Below are 16,095 nucleotides of genomic sequence, written 5' to 3' on the forward strand. Positions count from 1 at the left end.
AGCAAATATGGCTTGAACTATACAACTTCCGCTCTTGAAGTAGAAAACTTTGGTGGTGCTCCATCACTGCAGATGAAGTTTGGCACAACCTTCACCTGGCAGTCCAGCAGCAACCACATCTCTAGATCCTATTAATATAAAGTAAGTTTATAGAGGAATGTTTAGACAAAATACTCTCCAATGTTTTCTATCCAAGAACTGATTTTTTTAAAACTCAGAACTGGATACATTATATATTTGAAATTCTAAATTCTCACTTTCCTCCCATACCATTTAACTTTGTCTAAACAGTCGTTAACTAGGGATTCTTGGTTTCCATGCAATGCTGAGGATCCACTTAGTCTCTCTGATGTAAGAAAGGGCAGAACTACTGGACAAAGTCCTCAAAGTTTCCTCTCATTTGTGCTATTTCTCCACTATCTCTTCTCTTCCTTACTGCCTCATTTCCAGTTACTTTAATAACAGCCACACAGCTTGCTCCATGGACACCAAGCCAACACATCCTGAAGTTCAGTTTTCTATTCTCTTATGAGTCTCCAGCCTTTGCATTTAAATAGCATATAGCACATTCTTCAAAACACAAATCTGCTGCACTGGTGACAGGACCCAGTACCTTCTGTTTTTCTAATTCCACGTGAGGATTCAAACATCCAGTTTTTAAAATCTTACTCTGTCTTAAGATCATCTTTAACAACTCCATATCTAAAACCAGGCAGATATCTTACACTGCCTTGTGAAGGTGGAAAAAATAATCCCGTATCTGTGAGGAAATGCCTCCGGCTCTAAGAAATGTCTCTTAGTTCCAGAAGCTATGTCTCAGGGAAGCCAGGCTTAGAGATCCTATGGATTGTGACATGGGCACCTGCCACAGACCTTACAAGTCAAGCTGTTTCTCTAAGCCCTGGGTTTCCAGAAGAACACAAATCAGTTGCAATCTCCTCCAACTAAATACATTTTAAGAACAAAATCTTGAAAGAAGCACAAGAAAGTTTATTTTATTAATTTCTTAGATCTCTTGATACTTTCCTTTATCCACTACTCTGTAATATCTTTCATTGTACTTTGCAAATTTGAGACTTAAAATCATGAAAAAAATTGGTCTGCATTAGTGCCAGGGTTGACAAGAGCAGCAGGAAGAAGGGAGCCTCCCATAGCCTCAGGAAAGAGCTAACCTCAACTGACACCTCCTCCTTCTAAAGGAAAGGTCTCCTTGCCCTCTGTGCACCTCTCCTGAAAAGGGCTGTAGTCCATTCATTGCCAGTTCACTGAAACATGGGACTTCTACTCCCACAGCCTGCAGCCTTTGAATGCTTCTTGACAGCTATTTTCTGAGGTTTATTTCCTTAACCTTTGCTAATCACCTGGCCAAAAAAGTTCACAAAATACTCCAGCTTTGGATCTTCCTCTTAAAAAGTAGTCTCCTTAGCTCTAATGGTACTTGAAATAATCTTATTTGTTTATATATAAGATAGGAACACAGTGCTGGATTGACACCTGCTGTCCCACTGATGGAAAAATGTTCTTTAGCCAAACCCAGACAGTAAATTTTGAGAAGGATGCCTTTACCTCAACCCAGGCCAACTCCGATAGCTCCAGCAGGTGCCCTCTGCTGATTTTTGCTTATAGTTTATTGGTTTAATCAATTAAATGGCCACTCCTAACTGCAGAAAGGCAGAGAAATGTAATCTTACCAAATTCCCATATTACCGAGCAACACTTATTTCTAACACCCTCAACGTGGTCACTGAGTATGTTTGCTGATAATTTTACTGATACTTGTGCCTACAGAAGTCTAGTGATCCGTGCTGGTTTTTAACAGATTGAGATCAGTACCTAGTGGGAACAAGCAGTTCGTGGCATGAAGCCAAGCAGATGCTGGGGTAGGGGTAGGGAATGAATGGCTGCCTGCTTGAACCACCCTACCTGTGACTCTGGCCTCCAGGCAAGGGCAAATGGGGGAAAGGAGAAAATGCTTTTAATCTGAGTACAGCCAGATTCTACCAAAGTCATTTTTGCAAGTATAGACTTAATGCTGCAATTCCATCTTGAGAGTTTATAACAAGTAATTTATTCATCTGATAAATGTTACTAGCTCACTGTACCTCTGTAACATTTTTGCTTACATACATAATACTCTAAGGAAGACCTGACGGAGGAATTAGTGTGTGAATATTATGGCAATTTTCTAGCTTTCAATTTAAGTTGAAAAGCTTGTTCACCTTCACTGCTAATTTATTTACAAAGGGTTTTCCTTCTTCCACAAATTATGTTTTCTTCCCTAATATCTTTACGATTTTGACCCCTGCTGCCTAGCAATTTTCTATCTAAGAAAGACTAAATTTAAGTCACTGCTTCACTGAGGTAACTCATTTGTTTTCCATTCTGAAATAATATTCCCTTACTAATAAAAACTTGGCTCTTAAGACACCATGAATGTGTACTTTAGAATGTGAGGAAAGAGAGCCAAAAACAGTTCCAGGAACCTCTCATTATTTGGCGTATTTCAGAATTTCATCTTAATCTATTTATTGGCTTTTTAGCTATACCTCTTTGCATTATTTTATACATTCTTAACATTTCAGTCATTAACAATTAATATCTTCTAACTTCACATAAAATGTAGAAATCTTGCAACCGTGGAGATAAAACTACTCCCCTACCACCATCCTTCATGCTATAGTTGTCTTATGTATTACATGTACATACAGTATAATACCTTTAAGATGTTTTTTGCTTTATATAGTCATTTTTTTAATTAAGAGGATAAACAGTCTTTCATATTTACCCACACATTTACCATTTCCAATGCTTTTCATTCATTCCAAAGATCCTTCCTTTAGTGTCCTCCAGTATTCTTTCTTTTAGCCCAAAGAACTTCCTTCAGCATTTCTTGAAGTGTAATTCTGCTGGTGAAAAATTCTCTTAGTTTTCCTTCATTTGAAAAAATGTCTTTATTTCATCTTTATTCTTGAAGGATTTGTTTCATTGGATATAGAAGTCTGTGGGGTTTTCTCCCCCCTCTTAGAGTTTTAAAGATATTTTTCCATCATCTTCTGGCCTCCATACTTTCTGATAAAAAGTCCATGATCATTTGAATTGTTACTTTCCTGTATGTAATACGTCATTTTTTACTGGCTGCTTTCAAGATTTTCTTTTTTTGTTGGTTTTCAGTCCTTTGACTAGGCAAGGTTTCCTGTTTGGTGTTTGATGAGCTTCCTGGATCTGTAAATTAACTCTTTCACAAAATTTGGGAAGCTCTCTGCCATTATTTCTTCAAATATCTTTTTCTGTCCCATTCTTTATCTCCTTTCCTTCTGAAATTCCAATCACACATTTGTAGACCTTTGCAAACTGTCTCTCTACCACTCTGTTGTTGGTTTCAATCTTTTTTCTCTCTCTTCTTTAGATTGGATAATTTATATTGATCTTCAAATTTACTGATTCCCTCCTCTGTCATCTCATGGTTCAATGAATCCTACTCAGTGATTTTTTTAAATTTCAGATATTGTATTTTTAAGTTCTAAAATTTCAATTTGGCTTTTTTATATTTCCTATTTTCTGCTGAGATTTTTCTGTCTTTTCATTCATTGAACATAGTTATAACACCTGGTTTAAAATCTGCGTCTGATAATTTCAACATCTGCGTCATCTCAGGATTGGCCTCCACTATTTGTATTTTCCCTTGAGAATGGATCACATTTTCCCGGTTCTTTTTATGTTTCATAATTTTAGATTGTATCCTGGACATTGTGATTATTTTGTTAAGAAAACTCTGGCTTCTGTTACACTGTTCTGAAAAGTGCTGATATTTTTGTTTAATAGGCAATTTGGTGAGACTTTATCTCTAGTGTCTCCTGCAGTGGGCAGCAGGTCAAATCTCCGTTTTTTTTTTTTTTTTTTTTAAGCCTCAGTTGCTGTTTTGAGTGTTCCTTGCAGATGTGTGGTTCAGCATATAGCTAGTGACGTGGGCAGAGTTTACATACAGAATTTGGGATTCCTCATTTCCTGCTCTCTCTCCTCCAGTATTCCTTCTGGTTGCCATGCTTACCTCAGGCTCCCTCTCTTGGTTCCACAGGCTAAAAATATGGCTGCTTTTCTATTGGAGTTTTTGCTATCCCAAGCTACGTAATGACTGTAGCTCATTCTTGCCAAACCCACGAAAACACAAAACTCACTCTATGCTGGTCCCTTTCTCTAAATTTTGACTACCCTCCAAAATCTGCCTGCTTTTTTTCATTTTCCAGAACGCTTATATAGTTGTGTTTTTTTGGAATTTTCCCAGTGTTAACAGTTAATTGTGGTATGGCCAAGCCATCAGGAGCTTACTCCAACATACCAGAAATGGAACTAACACAGTTCTACCTTTAAAAGCTGGCTAGAATTCAAGCCACCATCACCGCTTACCTGGATTTTGCGAAGCCCTCCTATATATATAAAAAAAAAAAAAACTTTTTTTTTTTTTTTTATATAGCTTCCTTATTTATCCTTAAGTGACCAAGGATGACAAGGCTGCTTGTAATTTCATCCCTTGGCCTCACCTCATTAACTCAGAAGTCATTTTGAGATCCGAGGATGAGAGGACAGAAGAAATGACGTATATCCCCTGGAAGATAGCCCCGTGGTATTTAAAATACCAAATTCTCCCTCATACTTTACTTCTCCTATTCTGTAACACTTATCCCTTCAAATACACTATGCAATTTACTTATTTATTATATTTATTGACCATCTGCCCCTACTAGAATGTAAGCTTCATGAGGGCAAAAATTTTGTTTTATTCACTGCTACATATCTAGCATATATGTAGCAGTGAATAAAACAAAACTCTAACAATACAAGCACATAGTAAGTGTACAATAAATGTTTGATTAATAAATAGCTATCCTAATCACTATAACTTCTGCCTATAATTTTCCTAATTCTCCACATTCTTCCCCAGTCAGAGGATTTTTATGATGTTATATCAGAAGCATCAGCCATTCTGTTCTAGTATGTACTGTGTGTTATGGCCTAGGCAGGGCAGGAGGCAAATTTCTTGTAAATAAAGAATGTGAAGCTTCTTAAAAAAACTCATCATTCCTTTCACTATTTTCATCCAGATCCTATAAGACATTACATTAAAAATTTCTCCAGGCTGACGGCTTGAATCAGTACATAATGGGAGATAGCATAAACAGGAAAATAATTTCTAACCTTGTTCTCAGATGAAAAAAGACATCAGTTTAACCACTGGCCTATCTAAGGTAAGAGTTTCACTCTGTCTCTCAGCACCACCTGTCAGTTTGTTGTACTATGATGCCTTGCGTGTTGCTATGATGCTGGAAGCTACACCACCAATATTTCAAATACCGGCAGGGTCACCCATGGTGAACAGGTTTCAGCTAAGTTTCCAGATTAAGATAGACTAGGAAGAAAGAGCTGGTGATCTACTTCTGAAAATTAGCCAATGAAAACCTTATGGATCACACAGAATATTGTTTGATACAGTGCTGGAAGTTAAGCTCCTAGATAGGAAGGTACACATGATACACAGTGCCCTTGACAATGAACTTGAGCATACCAATGATTATAAAAATGGCTTAGGACGGGGTAATGTTTCATTCTGTCACATATAGGGTTGCCACGAGTCAGAGCTGACTCGATGGCAACTAACAACAACAACAATCTCTTAGCAGACTTTCACTTTCATGCTTTTAAGCAAGATCTGAAGCTTTGGGCATATATGTAAAGCATGTCATGTTGGCCTGGCTTCTAGTATGAAATATGTTTAGCTTTAAACCCTGTTTGCATTCATTCTACTTACATTTTAAAATTTATATTATATTAAGAACATATACTGATGAGAAAACTTATCAAGGCAAAAGCGCTAAAAAAGTTCCACTTAAATATCTGTCTGTTGGCTTCCTCATTTCACAGACCACAGACCCCTGGCTTTCATTGTGGGAGAGAGAGCTGATTTTTATTTTCCCTAGATCCTTGTAATTTTGAGAAGATATGCATTCCGACAGTGACAGGCCAGAGAGCAGGGTAGAAAAAGAAAGTGTTACTGACAGTCACCATAGCTAGGATGCTAGCTCCTTTAGGAGCTCACAGAAAATTCGTAGCGGGGATGCTGGTCAGTGGGCTGGAGTCTACACGCTAGATCAAGTGTCAAGAGAGGCTAGACCATACCAAGGGGTCCAAGGACAAGGGACCAAGGCTGAACTGCAGATCTATCACTGACTGTCTGAGCTCCTGTGAATATGCTTCAGTTACACTGTAGGGTATGACCTCTTCTGCAGGAACAAAACTGTTTGCTTTAATCAACAAAGAGCTCACCCATCATTTTAAAAAGAAAATTTCTCGCCAGGGGCTCCTGAGATTTTCACAGATGCAGATGATCTCATCTGAGTAGACTGACTGACTTAGGCAGAGCCTTGTACTTCAACTGTGGAAGCAGCTAATTTTCAAGAAAAAGTTTATTCTACACAAGGGCATTTTGAATGCTGACTAAACTCCACGAGGGTAAGAAAGTGCGGCTTTTTAGCTTGTTTTGCACAGTATTCATGCAAAGGTGGCTAACATAAGTGTTTTCACATGATAATCCAAAGAGTTAAATTTTTGAGAGCAATTTTACATTCCCAAGGCCTAGCAGAAAAGCCTGCCATACAGAAAGAAGGCTCTACAGTGAAAGCTGGTTGAATGATGGAATCAATCATTGGCATGCTGAGGCTTCAGAGCACCCTAAATCTGTAGGTACCCAGTAAGAGAACCAGGCATATTAACTGGTATGTCAGTGCCAAAGAAAAATAAGATAGTCACACAATACTACTACTCTTGTGAATAAGGAAATTCATATATAAAAAAAAAAACAACTGGTGTTTCCAAGCAGAACCAAATAGAGATCATAAGACAAATGCTATTCTAAAAGAAGATTCTTTGTTACTATTTTGGGAAGGTGATTATGTGGTAATTATTAAACAGATTTAGATAATGATTAAAAATGGTAAAGGTGTCTACAGAATTTTTTTTTTTTTTTTTAATTAAACAAAGCCAATGAATTCCTTACAGAAAGGGGATTTCACGATATTAGAAAAAAGACAGAAAGGATATTTTAAATTCTGGCCATTCTTCTTCTCTTACGCCATTATCCCTGGAAAGCAAAGCAGACCTTTGTTCTCCACTGCCTAGCTGGTCGTGTAAAGAAAGGGGAGAGGTAAAAATGAAAAATATTTTGGTGTATTTTCCTCCACACAGAGAAAAGTCAATATTTGTTATAATTTGCTACAACTGTCTTTCCCTTAAGACAGCTACTTTAAGAAAGTATTACCGAAAACTTGAAAAGTCTGTCAGTTAAAGGATTTTACAAAAAATTTTAGTATTTAAAAAAAGGCAAAAGATTTTAAGCTTCTTAAAATGCATATACACTATATGCATATAAATGTACACAGTTTTTCCCACAAATGAGGTCATATTATAATACAGTTACAAACTTGCTGTTGTCACTGAACCAAATCTCATAAACTTTCTTTTATACATAGCAAATGTTTATTTAGAAATGGTCCCTGAGGTAGGCAGAATTCCAAGATAGGCTTCAAAATCTTCCACCCTCCACTACATAATCCCTGGGACTGTGAATATGATGGATTTTACTCCCATGATTAGGTTATACGGCACAGTTGACTTTAAAATAAGGAGATTATCCTGGTGAATCTGGCCTAATCACGAGTCCTTTAGAAGCAGAGAATTTCCTCCCATGGTGGAAGAAAGGAAGTCAGAGATTTGAGGCAAGAGGAAGAGTCGCTCTGTCTTGCTGGCTTGAAGATGGAGAGTGCTACATAGAAGGGATGCAGGTGGCCTTTAGGAACTCAGAGTAACTAACTTCCAGCTAACAGCCAGCAAGAAAATGGGAACTTAGTACTACAGTTGCAAGCAACTGAGTTCTGCCAAGAACAATCAATGAGCTTGGAAGTAGACTTTTCCCCAGAGCTTCCAGTTGAGAAGGCAGCCCAGCTGACACTGATTTCAGCTTTGTGATGTCCAGAGTAGAGAAACCAGAAAGTGACTGTCTTGCCAGACTTCTGGCCTACAGAATTGTAAGCTAATGAGTTGGCACAGTGTGGTGAATTACTTAATATGATCTTTCTAGCCAGTCTTTATGACTCCCACACAATGATTGGGTGGGACTACGCAAATAAGGTGCTTGTGGCCCACCAAGAAGACTGGACAGCCTGCTAATAATGCAAATAAGGTGCACGGAACCCTTGAGGGGGTGAATAAATGTAACTAAGGTGTATGGAACCCCAACGAGGGGATTGGTCAGTTTTACCATCCTTAAAGGGAGTTAATCCTATAAATGAAGAGGGGACCTCACTACCATCAAGAAAGAGCCAGGAGTGGAGTGCATCCTTTGGACCCAGGGTGCCTGTGTTAAGAACCTCCTAGCCCCAGGAGACAGAGAGAGCTATAACACCGGAGAGGTTGGCGAGGTGGCTAGACGTCAAGAGGCAAGGCAGAGAAACAGTAGCAGCAGAACCAGGAGACCTGCATGAGATGGTGCAATGGGTGATCAAAGCGGTTACAATGGACGTGCTGACCCACAGGCTGAGACAGTTGAGTGCCTTCAGGCAGGAGGCTTGTTGGCACAGTGAGGTGCCTTCGGGTACTTGGTGGAGCTACGCTCCCTCACTCACGAAGAGAGAGCTGAGTGCCTTCAGGCAGGAGGCTTAGTGGCAGAGTGTGGTGCCTCTGGGCACTTATTGGTGGAACTAAAGAGCTTTGTAACACTTGCCCAAGCAGGGAAGAGGCCAGGCCAAGGGGCGGAGGGGCTGAGAGCTGAGAGCCAAAAGAGAGGCCTGCCTGCAGGCATGACCAAGAAGCTGTCCTGACTGAAGAACTGCATCTGAGTTGTTCCTGACCTGAACTGCAACCTGTTACTTCCCTAATAAACCCCATAACTGTGAATATGGTCTGTGAGTTCTGTGTGGCCACAGCAATGAATTATTGAACCCAGTAAAGAAGCAGAGTGCTGTGGAAGTGACTGCTGGTATCAGACTTGGTAAAAAGACTGGAGGAGGTTGGAGGTATGTTTGACCTCCACCTCATAGGAATCAGCCTGGAGCTGATGCAGATCTTGATTCTTTCTCCTTCCCTTTGTGACGTCAGACGAGGAGGTCTGATGCTGCCATCACACCATTTTTTACAGTGGGTATTGTTTTAATCCGCTAAATTTGTGGTAATACGTTACACGGCAATAGAAAGCTAATACAGTCTCTCTCTTCTTTCATCTCATTCCTTTTAAAGGTTTGACTGTTATTCATTAAGCCATCTCTTTACTCATAGGCATTTAGATTGCCTTCAGAAGCTTGCTCTCACAAAAATAACATCCTTATACATAAAAGTACAAATTTATTGCAATCAAGTTGTTCACAGTAAGTGTATACAATTTTTTAAATGTGTCCATTTGGCTTTTCTGCCCAGCTTGTTTGGTACTGAAAATTGGGAATAACATGTTTCACATCTTTTGGGATCCTAGAGTGCCCTATTCAGATCTCTGAAGGGGAAGGGATACTCTTTTTTAAACTCTAGATCTCTAATACCTATCACAGGGGCTCACAAACAAAGAGGCCCTGAGAGAGTACATGTTTATTAAACTACTAAATAAAAATTTTGATTCGTACACGATTAACTGGTACTTATTTGATAGATTTATTTACTCATATCATCAATGAATATTTCTTTAATGCCTATGATATTCCAAGTCTTGTGCTTAGCAATGGGGAAAAATATTGCAGAAGATACGCAAGGAAGCTCCCATTCAAGTGGGGGGAAACTGACATGCATGTGCACATACAATTAATATATAATGTCTAAGTAATGGGGTAAAGAAGCCATCGTGGCACAGTGGTTAAGAGTTCAGCTGCTAACCAAAAGGTCAGCAGTTCGAATCCACCAGTCCGTTCCTTGGAAACCCTATGGGGCAGTTCTACTCTGTCCTGTAGGGTCGCTATGAGCTGGAATGTACTTGACAGCACCAGGTTTTTTTGTTTGTTTGTTTAATGGGGTTAAGTTAGATATAGGATAGATGAAGTCCTAGGGACTGATTCTACCTCTGAATACTGAGGAAAATTTCATAAATCAGAGTTTTAAAGGATGGACAGGAGTTTACAAGTCAACAGAGTAGAGAGGCATAAAAGAACAGTGAATGTTTAGGAAAAGCCAAATAAGTCATTAGGGGTGAAATAGGATATATAGCATGAAATAGGATTTGAGAAATAGGCAGAATCATATCATGCTGAGCCATTTATGCTACACCAATAGCAGAGCTTTAGGATAAATGGGAGCTGACATGAACAGATTTACATTTTTAAAAGAGAAGCATTGTAGGAAGACAGTGGAGTCAGAAAGCCTATGTTCAGGGACAAATGCGGAGGATCTGTAGTGACAATGGAATGGAGTAGGGGTAGAATGACTTGACCGATGTGGAAGGAGGTGGAAGTTCACAGGACACAGTGACTAACTGAGAGGGGAAGCAGAATGAGAGGAAGAAGCCTAAGAGGACTCCTAATTTCTGATATGGGTCTTTGAACAAACAATAATGCCTTTTACCTGATTTAAAAAGAACAGGAGAAAGTATATGTTTGAGGCAAAGAAGATGAAGATAGTTTAGATACATGGAGGTAGAAATGTCTAAGGGACATCCAAAGGCATACGTCTGAGAGGAAAAAGAAAATGAGGGCCTGAAGTTCAGGGGAGAGATCTCCGCTGGAGATTTAGATATCAAGGCTAAATATATGTGATTCTATTTTGAATGGTGAAATGTCACAAAAACTAATTAGAGCTACCAAGGACCCACCAGCTGCTGCTCCTTCCCTCCTGTCCCCATTGCTGTTGAGTGGATTCTGACTCATAGTGAACCTATAGGACAGAGTAGAACTGCCCCATAGGGTCTCCAAGGAGTAGCTGGTGGATTTGAACTGACAACCTTTTGGTTAGCAGCCAAGCTCTTAACCACTAGACCACCAGGGCTCCTTCCCTCCTACAGATCATCTAATACTCAACAATCAATATATATCAGGATGCACTACGTGGATTTGCAATTTGTCACTCATTTTAGCACCTCTAGGTTTGGAAACCCTTGGAAACTCTATGGGGCAGTTCTACTCTGTCCTATAGGGTCGCTATGAGTTGGAATCGACTCAACAGCACTGGGGTTTAGGTTTGCTTGTGGGATCAGAAATGACATTTAAAGTGGAGGAATACCTGGTCTTAAGTCTAATCCCCCTGCTCGTATGTGTTATTTGGCACACAGGTAAGAATATCATGACAGAGCTGAACACTAGACTAGCATCATTTGATTGGATACTAGACCACCAATATTTGATTGAAAAGATAGTTGCTCAAGGAGTTCTCTTGATGAAAAGCAACAATTAAACCAATTGCTCTGTGTCAAATACTCTGTGTATCTGATGTAATACACTCCTAACCTTAACTGATTTCTGACAACTGCTTTGAGAAAGTAATATATGACCAATGTAATACCTAACCATAATGAAAGCATAACTTCCTAGTAACTGGGGCTCAATGCCCTAAAAATTTTCAGTTTATATAACGATACAAATCCTAATGGAAAGAAAGAACACTTATTAATTTTAGATCTAGATACAAAACTCTGCTCATTAGGTAACTCTTAACTAAGCAAACTGGATATTTTCAAGTAAGGACCTCATAATCTTCCTATTTTAGTAATAAAAAAAAAATAATAAGGTGGTATAATTCTTTAATATTCAGGAATTTTTAAATGACCAAAATTTTTCCAGAAATGCTGGAGAATTTTTTTTTTTACCGTTCTTCTTTAAAAATGCTTTATAGTTTCTTGAAACTAAATTATAAAATAAGTTGAAAGACAATACAACTGAACAACTGATACACTGAGGATCCCCCATGGATTACAAACAGGGGCAGTGGGGTGGCTCTACTAGGCTTGGATCTTCTCAGTTCAATAAACCCAATAAACTATGTACTGAGCACAGGTACTATGTGAGGTGCTAGAATTACAAAGTAAGAAGACACAGTCCCTACACTCAAGATGGCAAAGTGCTGTGCTCTGCTTTTCAAACTACAACCCATGGACCTTCAGTGATTCCATAGGGTATAGGTGGAGCCAGGGGCATAGTGAGGTTGCTGTTACCTCCTCTCCACTTCAACAGTAGAGTAGTTCCATTTTACCTGTTCATATGCCAGACATTCCCATAAAATTCAGCTTGAAGAAAGGATCCTTTTATACACACACACAATAAAAAAGTTTACAAACCATTGGTCTAGTAGAAAAACAAGAGCAGCCAGAGCTTATATTCATGTAACCCTGGCCTGTGGTCTTGACTGCGTGTAGCAGCTGCAGCTGCTGTCACCAACACTACTTCCCTCTCTACCACAGCTTTTCCAGGGGCCCACACTGACAGCCACTGATGACAAGGAAAACCCTTATCAATAGATGGTATCATTTTATTTCTACCCCAGTGTGAAGCATGGTGCTCTGTTTTGTTTTGTTTGGTTTTCTTTTTTCTTTTGTCAACATCAGAGACAGCATGGGGCATGCAAATGAACTGTTTTTCTTTTGTATTCGGTTGTATCCTCCATGCTTAGTTTTCCTACATGTAACACGCAACTGTAAAAAGTAAAACAGCTTTTTTCAAACATTAAAGGAAAAAATCTAAACAAAACAAACACAAAAAACACCCTTAACAAAGGAAAATCCAAAGCAATATAAAAAGAACCCAAGATTTATTTTCACTCTGTGCAACCTAGAAGATAACCACAAAGATATGTTTGGACTCCCTAAAATTGTGTGTTGGTTACAAAGGTCATCTCACTCCCATCAGAGCCTGCTGGCCTCTAGAGGAAGGGAAGCTAGAGAGTCTCTTAGATTCCTCCCTACCCTCAAGAGGGAGAGCACTGCTATAGCTGCTCATCCTTAAGGGCCTCATCACTCTGCCAAGACACGTGGTCTACTGCATGTGGGACCCTTCTGCTGCACCTCCTTCAACCTAGGAGGAATGATGGAGGCAGGCCAGCCTTCCTCTTTGTTCAGAAGATGCCCTGTCCTTCACAGGGATGGAATGGCTTCAAGGGCTAGGTGTCCTCAGACAAGAGGAGGCGCCATCAGCCTATGTCACTGGGAATTTTCTCTCCTACATTCAGCAAGCCAGGCCCAGGGCTTTCTGTGCTCTGCAGCTGGCCCTCTCTGCTGCATTTGCTTTGCTCTATTACTTATATGCCTTTTCTTCCAGCACTGAATGCCAGATGCATCCTTCTCTCTCTCTGAGGTGGTACTAGCTAAGGCTTGAATTTGAGCTTCCATGTGGAAATAGGCATAGAAAAAGAAAAAAAGAGGCTTCCATATGGTATGGCTTTGACAACTTTGGGTTACGCTGGGAGTTTGGCACCAAACTCCTAGCTAATTAGAGCTTACTTTGTCTTGTTTTGCCCCCTCTGTGCATCTATCTTCTCTGAAGACCAGAGATGCTTATGACCCTGGCCATACCATCCTAATACAGGCTCAACTTCACCAGAACTTCCAATAACTCTTACCTTATCTGCTTGCCTTCTCTCATGTCATACAAGCAAAAGAAGACATCAGTATCTTCCCCAATGGTATTGTAGGTGAAACTTTTCAGACTAAGGAAGAAGTGATGTGGCACTGGCATCCGACAGGTTTCCCCATGACGTGGGCGCATTGTATCTACCTGATGAGGAAGTCAAAAACAGTGCTTTCTATTTTAGTTATTCAGTATATTAACCATAAATATGAAAACTAAGTGACTACCTCTCCTCACACTGCTGAAGAGGGTTATTTTAAAGAGACTGGAAGGATTTTCTCTGCTGGTAGGGGGTGCTGTATGGATAGGCTTAGGTCGAGGTGGGCAGGCATGCAGCTGGGAGTATTAAGCAGAGCGCAGGGATTATGGGAATAGTAATTCCAATTACAAGTGAACTCAAAATCTCCAGGGAACCATTTTCAAAGTTATTTACTGGAGATGCTGTCATGACCCTGATGCAATTGATTTATAGTGTTAGATAAAACAGTTACATTTTAAATAACATTCTGTTTCTCCCAGACTGATTTATTTTAGCCTCAGTCTACTTTCTTTCAATTGTGCTTATGTAAATTTGCACAGAGGAATGGAGACTGGCCAAATGTGCTTGAAGGCCAGGGCTCCTTAGATGAAAGGCACCACGCAATCAAGAAGTCAGTGGTATCTATCATTTCTTGGTACATCCGTATGTTGTGATCTCTTAAAAGAAAAAGTTGGGGGAAAAGGCTAGGAGGCCTGGTCAAGCTGCTTACCTGGGATGTACTTTGCTGTACACTCTGCCGGCTAGATAAATGCTATAGAAAGAAAACAAAAAAATTATATGTGTGTGTATATGCCTATATAACCCCCAAAAAACCAAACCCGCTGCTGTAGAGTGGATTCCAACTCACAGCGACCCTATAGGACAGAATAGAACTGCCCCATAGAGTTTCCAAGGAGCGCCTGGCGGATTTGAACTGCTGACCTTTTGGTTAGCAGCCGCAGTACTTAACCATTATGCCATCAGGGTTTCCAATATATGTATATATATTTTCTCTCAACTGGGGAGAAAACTAATGTTTATTAAGCACCTAATTTTATATTACTAACAGTGTGCTGAATCTTTTATATCTATTATTTGGTTTAGTTCCTATAACTTCATTATGTGTTATTCATAATTTATGGAGGCGATTAAGGCTTACAGTAATGAAGTGATTTGCTGAAAGTCACAGAGAAAAAAGGTGGCAAAGTCTGGATTCCAACGTGAGTTCATCAGCCCCGAGTACCAGCCAAGTCACAGGTGGGTGCTTGCTACAGGATTTTTGCTTTGGCAATCCTCCTGCTCCAGCCTCTCCAGGCTCTCAATACTGGAGGGGGTGTAACCTTTAATGAAAACGGGGTCACTCTTAAATGTCTCTCCATGCTGCTCCTCTGGTGTGGCTGAAAGTTAGAAGCAGATTCCAATCCCGGCTATGACACTCATGAGCTGTGAAGCCTCAGACAAATTGCTTAATCTCTCCTAGAAAGAGTTTTCCTCAGCTAAAAAAAAAAAAAAAAAAAAAAAAATTTTTTTTTTTTTAATAAAATTGAGATAAAAGCCTGTCTTGCATTTCTCATAGGGTTATTGTGAGTTTCAAATTAAAATTTTGGGCAGCTTGATATAGTTAGGGACATATGTATTGTAGTCAGGATGCCTGGTTTTGAATCTTGACTCAAACTTGCCACCTATGTGCCTCAGTTTCCTCATTTCTAAAATGGGGATAAAATTCTGTACCTATCTCCACGTTATAGGGTTTTGTACAAATTAAATCAATACGTTATCTATTATATTTTAAGTGGTTGGTAACTATTACCTATAATTTTTTTTTTTTTTAATATTTATTGTGCTTTAAGTGGAAGTTTACAAATCAGGTCAGTCTCTCATATAAAAGTTAACATACACCTTGCTATACACACTTCTAGCTGCTCTCCTCTTAATGAGACAGCACTCTCCTCTCCACCCTGTATTGCTGTGTCCATTCAGCCAGCTTCTGTCTCCCCCTGTATAACTGGTATTCTTTACAATTAGCTATTAGAGAAAAGTCAGTCCAATGTAGAAATAACCCCTGGCCAGGAAGAATGATGGTTCACAAACATTGGGTCCCTGGTCTTGGTAAACTCAATGAGAGTTTCTATCCTGCTCCTTTTTGGTCCCGTTTGGATCCATGTCATAGGGGTAAGAAAGGCTGCTGCAGGGGAATGGTTTCACTCCTTTTCCAAATATACAGATTTAACCCTAAATACAACTGAAGTAAAATTAAACATTAATCTAAATGTGTATCACTAGCTATATTTGCTAATTATTCAATATTTGTGTGTATCATTGGCTATATTAGCTAATTACTTTAAGTATCAATACACATTCATGGACTTTATGTTCCCATGATATATATTAAATACAATAAAATCAGGTCTCCACCAGCTGAGGAACTCATCACATGAAATGTGTATGCACAAAAGAAAACTTCATATATAAAACAGGTTAAAAGAAAACTTTTAAAAA

General features: G+C 39.3%; 1 protein-coding gene across 1 annotated transcript in view; it reads right to left on the reverse strand.

The window, feature by feature from the left end:
• Window positions 1-16,095, reverse strand: part of DOCK3 (dedicator of cytokinesis 3) — a 572,157-nt gene that overhangs the window by 203,827 nt on the left and 352,235 nt on the right. Inside the window, exons 8-9 of the mRNA XM_064274461.1 lie at window positions 14,327-14,368; window positions 13,570-13,724 (exon numbers count right to left, since the gene is read on the reverse strand). Coding sequence (XP_064130531.1) covers window positions 13,570-13,724; window positions 14,327-14,368 — 197 coding nt within the window. The remainder of the gene's footprint in view (window positions 1-13,569; window positions 13,725-14,326; window positions 14,369-16,095) is intronic.

The sequence above is a fragment of the Loxodonta africana genome, chromosome 22, assembly GCF_030014295.1.
Source record: "Loxodonta africana isolate mLoxAfr1 chromosome 22, mLoxAfr1.hap2, whole genome shotgun sequence".
Lineage (NCBI taxonomy): Eukaryota > Metazoa > Chordata > Mammalia > Proboscidea > Elephantidae > Loxodonta > Loxodonta africana.